Here is a 14,026-nt window from a genome sequence, read left to right as displayed (position 1 = left end):
CAAAAAAACCATTTGTCAGGACTTCTTCCGGCTCAGGAAAAACAGATTGGCAAATAACTCATTTGCTACACAATTCTATGCTGAGGTTTTTATAAGTACTTTAAAAGGCTGATTAACAGACATATAAAATGAACATTTAGATGACAACCAGTCATAACTGGGGCTTATTAGTCTGGCACGCTATAGTTTGCTCATAATTCAAATTCCCCAGGCTGTTAGAAAAACAATTAAAGAATTAACTCATTTTATAATTGTGGCATTTCAATTTCCAAGATAAGTAATGGTAACCATCAGTAAAGTTTGAAAAGCATTCTGATATTTATATTTCAGGGAATGTTCTATTTGCAGATATGGGTAGTGGTTAAATGGGGTTTTGCTGTATTATTCTTCTTTAAACTATATTTAGAAAAGTGCTGAACACTCTTCTAAATGTATGCTCTACAATGACAACAACAAATATTTCAACAAATAATAGGTAAAGGACACTAACAAACATTCATTAGTAATTTATCCTGCTAATCAAGTTATTTTAAACAAACTTACTTTCTAGTTCTTCTTTTTCAAACTTGGTGTTCACAGTTGAGCTGGTTTTGCCAAGATCTACAACAGCTTCTTCATCGGGACCCTAAAAAGAAATTATTCCCATTCACTCATGAAATCAATATATACTGAGGACCTACTTACTAGGGTGTGTTATTTGAGACAGCCAAAAATATGTAACAGATTGCCTTCCTCTCAAAGAACTGAATTCGTAATACAGCTAACTGTATTCTTTCAAAAGTATGTTTATAGGCTTTTTTTTTTTTTAATCCACAGAAGACCATTCAAAAATCTCATGGAAAGAACTGAAATGACAAAGATTTTTCACTGGTCTTCTATGGAAGTTACTGGTAACTGGTACACATACTCACTTCAATGGAACAACCCTCCAGATCAGAAATTAAAGAAAATCGGGGATGAGGGAAACCCTTAGATAGCAATATAGAATACTTTTTTTCTTTCCTTCTTCTTCTTTTTTTTTTTTGCTCCTAGGTACTCTTAACCAAAAAAAAAAAAAACCCCGCTTATTAGCTCAGCTACATTGGATATTGGATTGGATTATGGTTAAACATATAATGATCAAAAATAAGTCCATAGACTTAACATGTAGTATCACTTTCACTCATAAGTTACCAAGAAACAATCAAAGTTATATGAACTTTTTATTTCTCTACAAAGGAAAAGCCATGCCAAAATGTAACCTCTAAGGAGAGTCCAGCTTTGAGTTGTGGAAGTCAACCTTTACAATTTTGTTCCATTCTTCAGCTCAACAAAAAGACTAACCATATTTACTGTAAAACACTACACAGACTATTTTTAAAAGAAAATTTTAGCTTAAATTTCCCTTCTCAACTTCTTAACTTTCAAAAGAACATTATATAATCCTCATTAACTACTTATTATGAACTTAGTATGTACAAGATTCTGCGTCACTGACTGAGACAGATGGACGAAGCCCCTTCCCTTCAGAGGTCTTAATGTGAGCTGTGGCTCACACTGGCCTCATGCCCAGCAGGGCTCTGCAGCCTCACAGACCTTTACTGCTGACGGGCATGGCCAGCAGAGCCACCATGAGGTGGCCCTACAGGTGCACCCAGACTCAGTGGGCAAGAGTGATGAGGAGGACAGCACCTGCCACTTCCAGTTCCTCAGGGAAGTCTGTTCCGTCTTAAGTGACAAAGACGAGAGAGCAGAGTACAACGAGCAGGGGACAGTGGATAAGGACTCCGCTGTACTCAACCATACCTGGGACTGGGACACACACTGGAGGAGGACACTCAAGGTTCTGAAAAGATAGACAAAGGTTCTGAGGAAGAGCAGACTGATGTGACAAAGGCCTATCTGAACTTCAAGGGTGACATGGATCAGTTTGTGGAGTGTGCATGTGTGTAGTACAGAGGAACCCAGAATATGGAACCTCATTTGGAAAGGCACTCATACTGGAGAAATCCTGTCCCACAATGCCTCTGTCAAAGGATCAAAGCAAGAGATGAACAGAAGGAAAAGGATGGCCCAGGAAGAGGCTAAAAAAACACAGAAATGAGCAGAAAGGAGCGAGGGATTGATGAAGAGGTAGATGACCTAACCAGCCATTCAGGGCAGGCAAAAGATGGGCAACTGGAAATGGATGATATTCCTGCTCAGAAAGAAGCAAAGTACTACAAACCTCCCAAAGGAGAAGAGGAAAAAAAACCCAACAGCTTTCAAGAAAGAAAAGAACTAATCTAATTTGTTCTCTTTCATGGTCTTTATGCTTTAATTGATAACTTTATAGTACTCCACTATCAGTTTTCTAGAAGGAAGTTATTTTATCCATCAGATGACAGTCATTTTTCCCCATGGTCTCTGTGGTTGCTCACTGCCTAGCACTTCCTCTCCACTTAAAACAATAAACCAGAAGGACATATAACGCAGTCAGCTTCTCACCACTTTCCATGTCCAAGCATCAATTGGAGGGCCAGTTTGTTTTAGAAAGGATCAAACAGGAGTTTGGGTAAAATGATCTTTTAAGGTCTCCTCTAACTCTTGACCTTAAAATATCTTACTTTTTGGGTATAGGGTTTTTTTTTCAGTGCATACAAAATAAATTCATATACAATTATTCCTTGCTATCCAAACTCTCAGTGTCTTAATTCTTATATCTTAAAACTCAGGAACTGAATCAATTTGATTAAATTTTCAAATATATTCCCTACTATCCAAACCCTCACTATTTGCTACCCGAAACTCAGAAACAGATACAGTATATTAAGAAAATGCAGATCTCAATATCCAAACTTACTTTCTGAAGGAAGGCTAGATATCCAAACTGTAGAATCAAATAGATCTGGATATCAAGAGGTACTTGTATGACTCTAAAGGACTGGGATTCAATTTAATACAGGAAACTCAGAAGTTAAATGACTTGCTAAGGCTTTATATCTAAAGGACTGGGAAACAGGCTGTGTAGACCATTATACGTTTTCATATAGTAGACTAAGAAAGAAGAGACAGCTGTATGTGTGGTAACCTACCTCACAGCAGTCACACTCCCTTAATATTGAGGAAAGGCTAAAGTAGGAAACACACACACATGTACAAGAATGAAGAACTAATCATTACCATCCATTATGCATACCACACTCTAAAACCATTCCTCCAATGATGTCATGCTATTTAGTCACTAAGCATGCACAGGTAGGTACAAAAAAGAAGCTGCCTCTCAAACAAAAGACACAGATGTTGTATGATCCAAGAGGTAGCACACTGTGTATTCTAAAAGGGATTAACTGCTCCCATTCCAAACTTGCGTTTCAACAGAACAACTGCCAAGGAAGCAAAACAATATACTTAACTCTCATCCTTAACAAACAAACAAAAAAACCTCTTTTATTCATATGCAGACGTACTTACATGTTTAGATGTACTAACACTAATCAGCTAACACTATGAAACAGCTGAAGTTGGGCAAGCTCACAATATTTATTTATTTAAAATACACATACTCTTTGACCTGTAAACATCTATCACAGAAAAATACTGCCACGTGTGCCAAAAGGGGCATGTAAAAAAGAGGATGTCCATCTATTCATCTTCTCATGGTCCACTCACCTTGCTCTCCTTAGATACCCTCTTTGAAGCCTGGAGTAAGTGACTCAAAGCCAAGTGAATATATAATTTTATTGTTACTGTATGGGTTTTCAATGAGAATGCTTTCATGCGTAACTTGTAGAAAAAAACTAAGGTTAAAATTTTTGAAGTCTGGAAAATTTACAACACAACACTGTTTAAAAAAAAAAAAAACAGGGAGGGGGTATCTGCATTCTTCCCTTAAAAACATTATCTACTTTTCAACAACTGTGAAACATGAATCAGAAAGGCACACACATTGCCCATCTCAACATATTACAAGTAATTCATCGAAATATGCAGGTGCATATGGCTATATATTGAAAATATATATATTTCCTGAGGGATAAATATATCCCTCAGAACGAAGGGATTGACGTTTCAAGGTAGAAATACACTTCTGAAAAAACACTGCATTTTTAATTCTATCACCTTAGGATAAGCTTTAAGCCATGTTTCTAAATATAGATCTAGTTAAGACACTATATAAAGTACAATTTTATTTGAGTTCCTTTTTGAAATAGATGTAAAAAATACATGTAAATATTTAAAAGGTTAAACATCAAACCACTGACACTGTGTCACACGGATGGCTGGGGAAGCAGAAACAGACAACCCTGTAGTGTTTAATTTTCTGTTAACAATAAAAATGTAATTTTGGTAATTTTTAAAAAGAATAAATTCAAGTTTCGATTTAATGTGTCAGTTATTTTTAAATCTGCATCTAGAAAAAAACTCTTCTTCATTTTTTAACTCCAAGAATATAGTGGAAAACTAAAAATAGCAAAAGCAAAGAGCCACCCCTGACATCAAAATGTTTTCATTCCTAACCTCAGATGAGTAAGCCACACAAGCCAGTCCTTATAAAGCCTACCTAAAATGAAATAAAGCCAAGGCACTGGGAAAACTCAAATACGTGGAAGAATAAAAAGGCACCCTAAGTATACCAATGCAAGATTGACTCACTCTAATCTTAAGAAAATTATTTTGCCTTGGTTTCAATTTTTTATTTATAAAATAAGGTAACTATCCAGAATACAACTGCTCTACAACACAGAAGACAACAGATTTAAGAATTATCCATATAAGATCACTAAGAAAGTTTAAATTCTCTTTATACGACATAACAAATGTGCAAGGTTATTTACTGCAGCTTGTAACTGGAAAAGACTGGAAACCATCCCCAGGGGCCCTTAAAAGAGGAATGGCAATGTATCTGATGGAATACCAAGCTACTAAAAAAAATTAAGATGCTATATACTGACATGAAAAATATTTAAGACCTATTATAAAATGAAATACACACAAGGTAGAGAACCACACGTACAGCATACTACTTTCTGTATAAGAAAGTCCCTAGAAGAGGAATATCTGAATTTACACAATGAACACTGAAACTGAAAGAACATACAAGCAAACAGTATAACTGGTTACCTCTGACTTCTGGATTTATTGTTTTTCTTATATTGCTTTGATTTATTTTAACCATGTGAACACAGAGGTAGACTTAAGTATAAAATCTTTTGAAAGCCATGTCACCTATCTACTTGGTCCTCATCCACAAGTGTTACTTGCCCTTGAAAGAGCTGTGAGGCGAGGTGCCATGTGAGTGTGCCAAGCACAAGGGCACAAGCACAGAAGAGGCCCACATTTTACTGAATCTAAATATGGAGACTAAAAATGCTTTCTCATCTACCATACAGCTTTAAAACTAGATTAATTAGCAAAGTCTTAACAATTACAGAAACAAATACCTATTAATTTCCTAATTAAAACTGATATGAAGATTCAAAATATATCCTGAAATAGTATTGTGGTTGTATAGGAGAATTATTCATAGGAAATGCGTTCCTAAGCATCTAGGATGAAATGCCAAGAGAAGGCAACTAACTCTCATAAGGATCTAGAACTGTATTACTTTAAGAGATTTTCAGATTTTATGATATATTATAAATTCAGACACACCTAGAGAGTTTGTTAAAATTCAGCTTCCTGTGCCCAGTGCTGGAGATGCTGACCAGTAGTTTAGGTGGAGCCCAAGCACCCGTATTTTCAATAACCTCTGTGTGATTCTGCTGCATGCCAGTCTGCACACCATGTCCTCAGTTATGTTACAGACTTAAGCTATATATATTTAAAATGCTCTTCAAGAGAGGCTGCTTCCTGCCCTTAACCATTTTAGGAGGCCTTATAGGGACCACTCTCACTTCATTCACATTGTTTTAATCCTTCAGAAAATGAAATATACATTCCAATTCACAAGAAAACACTGTAAAGTTACTATATACTTTCACTGTATTACAAGCAACCCTAAATCTATTTCTTCCAAATATTGCCAATTCCCAATCTTATCCCACCTACTACCAAGAGTTGAACTTAATATTAAAAAAACTTTAAATTTATGGGCAAAACGCTTAAGGGTAATAAGCAAATAACCTTTCCTAATCCAGGTAAAAGGAGAAATCATCAGTGAATACTGTTTCACAAAATAAAAAGCCAAAGAATGATATTCAGTTTCTAAAGAATTCACTTGGCATTTTTTGATTGATTCATTACTCTAAAATAGATGGACGAGACATAAAAGGTATATGGAAAATTAAAGCAATTTAAAATCACAAATTTTAAACTCAGGCAATCATGTGATTCCGACAGAAAAAAATTTAAAACCCTGGGAAAAATGCTTTGTCACCAGACAGAGGAGGAACTGGATAGATTCAGATACTGGAACACAAAGTTTCAGAAATTTTTATTTTAAATACACACCCTAAGAAAAAGTTACAAAGGGAAAAAGTGAAGAGGTCAAAGAATATAAGAGCAAGAGAACTCAAAGAGGTGTGAGGTGTAAAAACTCACAATTGACAGATTCCAATAATAAAGAAGATTATTAGTGAAACACTATTGTCAGAAACTTCATTACAAAGCACAAGAGTCATGGACAAATGGAAAGCCTCATTAGGGTCTATCTGAAATTATAAATCACAAATATTTATGGCACTCTTGCTATGAGGAGATACTTATATTCATTCCAAGTTCTAACTCAGCACACACACCAAAAAACACATAGGAATCACTTACTTTAGGTTATCGAGTATATATAAATTGATTAACAGAAATGAGGATAATAATAAAATCTATTTCTGAAATGGGCTTTTAAAAAAACTACCTCAACTTTATCAGTAACTAAAATGTATAGAAAAGTACAGGCATTCTGCACAAAAGGAAAAACACACATACACAAAGATCCAGTAGATGTTTTATAGCAGAAGGTCTAGCAGGTATTCTGTCAAAATTCCCCAATTTCGGTCAGTTGGGGTTATCGTTAGCTAGGTATTTTTAGAATTCCACTGAATTTTTTTTACCAAAAATCGACAAGAGAAAACCAGGAAATCCCTCAGCAAGATGGTCTATTTGCCTATTCTTTCCCTGGTTAATACCCCTGACCGTATGAATCTGATGGACCATAAAAAAAAGTCTCACTTCCTTAAATAAAGACTAGGAGTTTGGACTCATCCATTCATTCAACAAATATCTACTGAGTGTAAGTACACTATGTGCTGAGCATCATTCCAGATACGGAGGATACATCAGTGAATAAAAAACTGTAATATAATCAAATGGTCAGCTTATCAGTTAATTTACAGCTAAGGTAGGGCTCCCCATGATAAGAAATCAAGGCGTAAATGAATTATCTTCTCCATTCCTGATGAATAAATGAGGTCTCACAGACTCATAGGTATGGATGGGTTTTACTTTTCCATTTCAATCTTCTCATTTTACACACACACACACACACACACCCCACAGAGCTTAAGGGACTTGTTCTTTATCCAGGAGACAAGAGACCAAGGTCACTGTAATACAAGCTGAGAATACACAGTACTTTATAGTATTTATTAAAACTTGTAATTATATATTTATGTAACTAGGTCTTACAGGTCTTACCAATATCTCTCATAGTCATTTATCCTGCCTGAAAAGCCAAAATTCACAATTTGTACTGTCTTGGTCAAATGATAAAAATGAGACTTTAACATGCCAAAGGCATATTAGGGGGAAAGGAGTGTTAAAAGATTATTTAACAATAAAGTCATAAACCTAGGCTATTATCCTCTTCTGACACCTGAGGTTTACGAAATCCATTATTAAAACAGCATCAGAAGATCCCTATCACAAAGTAATTTCTTCATTATAAGACATATGGCTACAGCCCAAAAGTAACACCTCCCATAAATTATGATTATTAACCATGTAATTTCAGTTATCAAATACTTCAGTTTAGCTTCAAAACATATTTAACCATTAAGACAAAGTAATTTCTTTCCTAACATCTTAGCCATATAAAACTGCTTAAAGCCTCATTCAAGTAATACTAACTAATCAAAAAATGAATTCTACAGAATAATAAAAATGCTACAGACATTGTTAATATAACACAAGGATTTACTCCTTTCAGCAGATGACTTCCACAGCCAAGTACACAGAGGATGATACTATTCTAAGCCAGTCAGTGCTAGTAAGCCTGACATTTCTTCAAGCTTCACTATTAAACTCTGAAAGATTCAAACTTGTTCATAAATAAAACACAAGATCATAACTGGGTACATACAGGTAACTTCTTCTCCAGCCGAAATCTTTCCATAGTGGTATATAAATGCCTTGTTTTTGATAGTGTAGTGCATTAAGTCCCTTGCAGAGTCCAGGGGCAGTGAGGACATAGCTGATTTAGGTCACTGTGCTTTACACAGATGAACCCTCTAAGTTGCTTTCATGGTACAACCAATCAGGGTCCTCTAAGTTACCTAATCTTCCAAGCTAATAACTACCACTTACGCAGGGTCAGAGGATAAGAGATCTGACAAGTAATACACACATTTAGTTATAACTGAAAATACCAAAAGAAGAATGTAGCAACCAGTTTTCAACTGAAACCTTTCTATAACAATTAATTCAAAAGAAAGCATACACTAAGGATATATGTAATGGGTGTGTGTATTTTTTTTTTTAGAGAATAAATTTTCAACAACATAGTTATTTAAATCTAGCTCTTAATTTCATTTAAATTCAGGAAAGATCCAAATATATTTTCGCCTGAAGAGAGTTTTGCCTTTTTATCATTACTATATTTATACCAACTTATTGTAACCATATACTAATAACAGGATTAATAAGTCATATTGTGGCTTTAATTATCATTTTACTCCCAGTTAAGTATTCATATGGATAACAGCTAAAAGGGAAAAGGTAATAAGCAGCACCCCTCTAACCTTCGGACTCAAGATCTCTTTCCACCCTTAAAGACTACATAAGACCTCAAAGGGCCTTTGTTTATAAAGTTTACCATCTATACTAACGATATTGGAAGTAAAACTAAGAAAACTTTAAAATATTTATTTAAATTCATTTTTAAAAATAAAGCCATTACATGTTAACATAAATAACATTTTAGTTAAAAAAAATTTCAAAAACAAAACAAGATTTAGTGAGAATAGCTTTTACATTTTTTCAAATCTCTTAATATCTGACTTAAGAGAAGATGACTGGATTCTCATATCTACTTCTGTAAGTAGAAGGGCACCCGTGAAGCCACCACCAGGGAAGCCCAACAAGTAGTCATTCTTAAAGGTTAGGTTGCAAGGTGGAATCTGAAACCATTTCAAGTGAATGTTTTACATACTGCTACATTAAAATCCATTGGTCTATCATATACTTTGAATGGACCTCTCATCCATTTGTAAAATTTCACACTTCATTATACAATATTTTTAAAAATCACATTTGTTAATATTATCAATCTCGTAAGTTTTAAGTGTTGAGAACAGATACGTTTTTCAAAATTATAATTTTGTTTTATGAAAGCTAGACTCATTATCATTAGTAGCAAGTACCATGAGTTGTTTTTCTTGAAGTGACAGGCTCACTTCATTTCTTTCTGAGGAAATATCTGTCGAAGGTCAAGTCTGAATAACCATAGTTAGTTTGTCCGTTCTTTCAAGTAAAAATGGCATCCTGAGAAAAAAAGCAGCTAGAGGAGCTCACAATTCAAGCAAACACACCAGAGCTTTTTCTCCAGACAACCCACTGTACCTCAGTATACAGATGTATTTCTATGCATGCTTCCTATTCTGTCATGTGGAATATTAAAGCAATGTGTTCTCAAAGGCTCAGATTTAACAAAATCATAAGTTTTTACTGCTTCATCAAGGACATTCTTTTCTTCAGTGAACAGTTTTGTTTTGCTTTTAAACGGAGAGTGCCTGGTGGTGCTGCCTGGTGCCTCCCTGAGTCTCACCCAGCACTGCTCCCACACCATCCGCACAAACTTCAACCCAGGGGAAAAAGGGAAGTAGTGTCCCAGTATTATTATGAAAGTAATTTTGATCTTGCAGATCCTCTGAAAGGATTTCAGGGACTGGCAGGGGTCCCTGAATAGCACTTTGAGAACGATTAAAAAATTCAGGTTTAAAATACAGAACTGGGCTTCCCTGGTGGCGCAGTGGTTGAGAGTCCACCTGCCGGTGCAGGGGACACGGGTTTGTGCCCCGGTCCGGGAAGATCCCACATGCCTCGGAGCGGCTGGGCCCGTGAGCCATGGCTGCTGAGCCTGCGCATCCGGAGCCTGTGCTCCGCAACGGGAGAGGCCACAACAGTGAGAGGCTCGCGTACCACACACACACAAAAATAATAATAATAATAATATATATATATAAAAAATAGAACTGAAGAATTGTAGGTGAATATTCTTTTCATTTTCTCTATGATGCTGTTTGTTCAATGAATATTTTAATGTGTATAGAAGGAGAGAAGATTAAAAAGTATTATCTTGTTATTCTGTTTTCTAGAAAAATGATAAAACATATTTATTATACCTATTATGTGCTAAAACTATGCTAAACATTATCATATATATTATACAGCACATTCAGATATTTCATTTTCTCCTCTCAGCTCTGACTAAAGCTCAGAGAAGTGAAGTCACTTCTTCAAAGTCCCAGAGCTAGTAGGCAGTGGATTTAGGATTCAAACCTAGTCCTTCTCAATTCATACTTTTCTTCTACTCCAACTACATATAATAAAATTTAAGAAAAAATTTTCAATAATAGTTGAATAAAACAAAATTCTAACTGAACACAGATGAATAAAATAAAACGTTTACTGAATTCAAATAAAATGTAATCTGAATTAAATCAGAAATATGTTCTGTGAATAGACAGACTTGCTTCCTGGTAAACAAAGCAAACAAATGATAATTTCTATAGAAATATCTATATCCCAAAAGTAAAGTCTTACTACCAGCTAATCCTGTAGAACTTACTGACAACATGCACCAAATAACAAAATAAGAAGTTTAAATTGAAATAATATATATCAAACAAAAAAACACTTTATTTTATTTTATTTTATTTTATTTTTATTTTTTGCGGTATGCGGGCCTCTCACTGCTGTGGCCTCTCCCCCTGCAGAGCACAGGCTCCGGACGCGCAGGCTCAGCGGCCATGGCTCATGGGCCTAGCCGCTCCACGGCACGTGGGATCTTCCCGGACCGGGGCACAAACCCGTGTCCCCCGCATTGGCAGGCGGACTCTCAACCACTGCGCCACCAGGGAAGCCCAAAAAAACTTTATTTTAATCTTCCATGATCTATATGAAACAGTAGATACCAGGCAAAAGACATGACACAGCCTTCAAGTACAGCTTTGGTTTTAGTAAGCTTCTCTAAGAATTGGAGACCCCAATGACATCAACAGCTACAATAAAAATTTTTAAAAACTTCAACCCTTCTATGATTTACACTTGGCAAATGAACATAAATCTGAAGAAACAAATAAAAATGTATGTTATTCACTGATTTTTAAAATCCTCAATACATCAATCCTGGAGTAAAGAACATCTACAAACAATTAGGTTCAAAACCAATTTCCACAATGACTTCTTGAAATTTACCTGCTGTGGAAATTCTTGGCCCTTGCCACTGGTATTTAAGAGCTTAAACTTCTGGTGTGGCACATGTCTCACGCCCACTGGATTACAAGAGCCCTCAGCATAGGGACTTAGGTAGAAGGAAGGGAGGGAGAGAGAAAAAGAAGAAGCTTAACAGGCCTCAGGGGAAAAGGAGGAATTCGGTACATACAATTTTTTAATTTCCCAAATTGCAAAACAAATGTTATTCATCAAAATACAGAAGATCCGTCTTTCCAATATGTTACCTGTTATGACACTATCCTGGGCACTACTAAACCAATATTCAAATAACAATTTTAAATCAAGTTTTACAGGTTAAATAGAAAGGTAAAGTCAGTTTTAGTCTACTACTTTCTTGAAAAATAAAGATATTAACTCAAATATAAACTCAGGAATTTTAATCTGGCTAGTCCTTTAAAGATTTCTTTTCAGTTTTATTTTACAGCAATACTTAATCCTTTTAAACCAATCTATTGAGGTATGACTGGCATGTAAAAAGCTATACATATTTAATATATACAACTCGATTGAGTTTGGGGTAAGTATACACTCATGAAGCCATCACCACCTTCAAGACCACAGACATATCTGTCACCTCTCAAAGTTTCCTCCCAGCCCCATATTATCATTATTATTTGTGTGTGTGTGCCTGTTCATGTGCGTGTTAAGAACACTTAACTTGTAAGATCTACTCTTAAAAAATGTTAAGTATACAATGTGGTACTGTTAGCTATAGGCACTATGCTGTACATATTACTTATCTTGCTTAACTGAAACTTTGTACCCTTTGACCATCACCTCTTCATTTTCCCCACCTCCTAGTCCCTGGCAACCACCATTCTACTCTGTTTCCATGATTTTGACTATTTTAGATTCCACGTATAAGTGAAATCAGACAGGATTTGTCATTCTGTATCTGGCTTATTTCACTTAGCAATAAATATGTTTACACGGATCAAAAAAGTCTCACTTGTTCCCTTGGTTGCTCTGCCCGATTTTCAACCTTTTCTCCATCTTCATAACACAAATATAAGCATATATGCATATACACTTACCAAAAAAGGTAGCTACGTACAACTCGTATACATAACTTACTTTTTTCCACTTAAAAATCCTTGTTTTTTCTGCATCAGTATACGGAAACTACATTTTAATTTTTATTTATTAAATTAACCTGTGTATAGTAGAAAAATTCAAGTCTTACAGAAGTGTTCCCAAATAAGCATTCCTCCCATCCCACTTCCACTGACCAAATATAACTACTTTCTGTTTCTGCCTTATAATTGTTCTTGGTTGACATCATAATTTTAAATAATGTACCATTTGAGACAATATCTGTTTATTCTACAAAAAGAAAAATTAGATTTTTTTTCACCCACATATACCTTTTTCACTTACAATCTCCCTTCCATATCTCGGTTTTAATTAGATTTTCATTTTTATATCAAGATTGATAACACTTACATTCTCCATATTTATAATGAAGTCTTCTAAGCTGTGTCCTCTAGCTAATTCTAAAATTTTAAAACCTGTGCTCAAAAGCATTTGAAGGCACATGTGCATGCACTACCCAGAAGTACATGGAGGTAATGCCCTGGTGGCCACCCCTAACCAGTGGGGTTTGGGAAGCTGATAAATGCTTTGCATGCCTCCTCCATCCTTCAGGCAGACAGGTCTGAGACACAGTACACAAGGGTCCTCTGAGGGCCTGCGGGACTGAGGGCCAGCCACTCACTGCAATGGCCAGTCTCTCACTTATGCTCGCAGAGGCTTCCTCGCATCTCTTTAATTCCCTGTCCCTCACTCTTGCTTCTTGATCTCACTTCACAAATAAATTACCTGCAGAGCCCTTGTCTCAGACTCTACTTCTGGGAAAACCCATGCTAACACATCCAACAAAAATGTATACATACATGCACCGAAAAGACATGTAAAAGAATGTTCATAGCAGCATTATTCATAGTAATATGAAACTGGAAATGATCCACATATCCAAAAACAAGAATACAAATAGATTGTGGTATATTCATACAATGTAATTCCATGATACAGTGAAACTAAACAAACCACTGCTACAGGCAAGAACATGGACAAATCTCACATAATCTTGAGAGAAAAAAGCCAAACATATAAAACTATTCTTATGTTTTTAGTCAGGATAGTGTTACAGCAGGAGGGAGGAAGCAATGATGCGGAAGATGCTTAAGAGGGTCTTTCTGGAACGCTAGCAATGTTCTACTATTTCTTTTCTAAAGTGATAGTTACATGGATTTGTTTACTTTCTGATAATTGGCCACATTTACTATTTGTACATGTTTATGTACGTTTTACTTGAATTAAAAATAACTAAAATAAATAACTACATTATCACCAAGAAACAGAACAAGAAAGAACTTTGGAAAATTAAAAATAAGATTTT

The 14,026-nt window shown here is 35.5% G+C and overlaps 1 protein-coding gene and 1 pseudogene across 2 annotated transcripts in view; one reads left to right on the top strand and one right to left on the bottom strand.

The window, feature by feature from the left end:
• Positions 1–14,026, bottom strand: part of SLC4A7 (solute carrier family 4 member 7) — a 123,870-nt gene that overhangs the window by 81,581 nt on the left and 28,263 nt on the right. For both annotated transcript variants that reach the window (XM_060162504.1, XM_060162503.1), the window contains exon 2: positions 544–625. In XM_060162504.1, coding sequence (XP_060018487.1) covers positions 544–625 — 82 coding nt within the window. The remainder of the gene's footprint in view (positions 1–543; positions 626–14,026) is intronic.
• LOC132527393 (dnaJ homolog subfamily C member 9-like) overlaps positions 1,442–14,026 on the top strand; it is a 40,098-nt pseudogene continuing 27,513 nt past the window's right edge.

This window comes from Lagenorhynchus albirostris, chromosome 10 (assembly GCF_949774975.1).
Source record: "Lagenorhynchus albirostris chromosome 10, mLagAlb1.1, whole genome shotgun sequence".
In the NCBI taxonomy this organism is placed as follows: domain Eukaryota; kingdom Metazoa; phylum Chordata; class Mammalia; order Artiodactyla; family Delphinidae; genus Lagenorhynchus; species Lagenorhynchus albirostris.
Note: the sequence above shows the minus strand (reverse complement) of the source record. Positions and strands in the feature narration are given on the sequence as shown.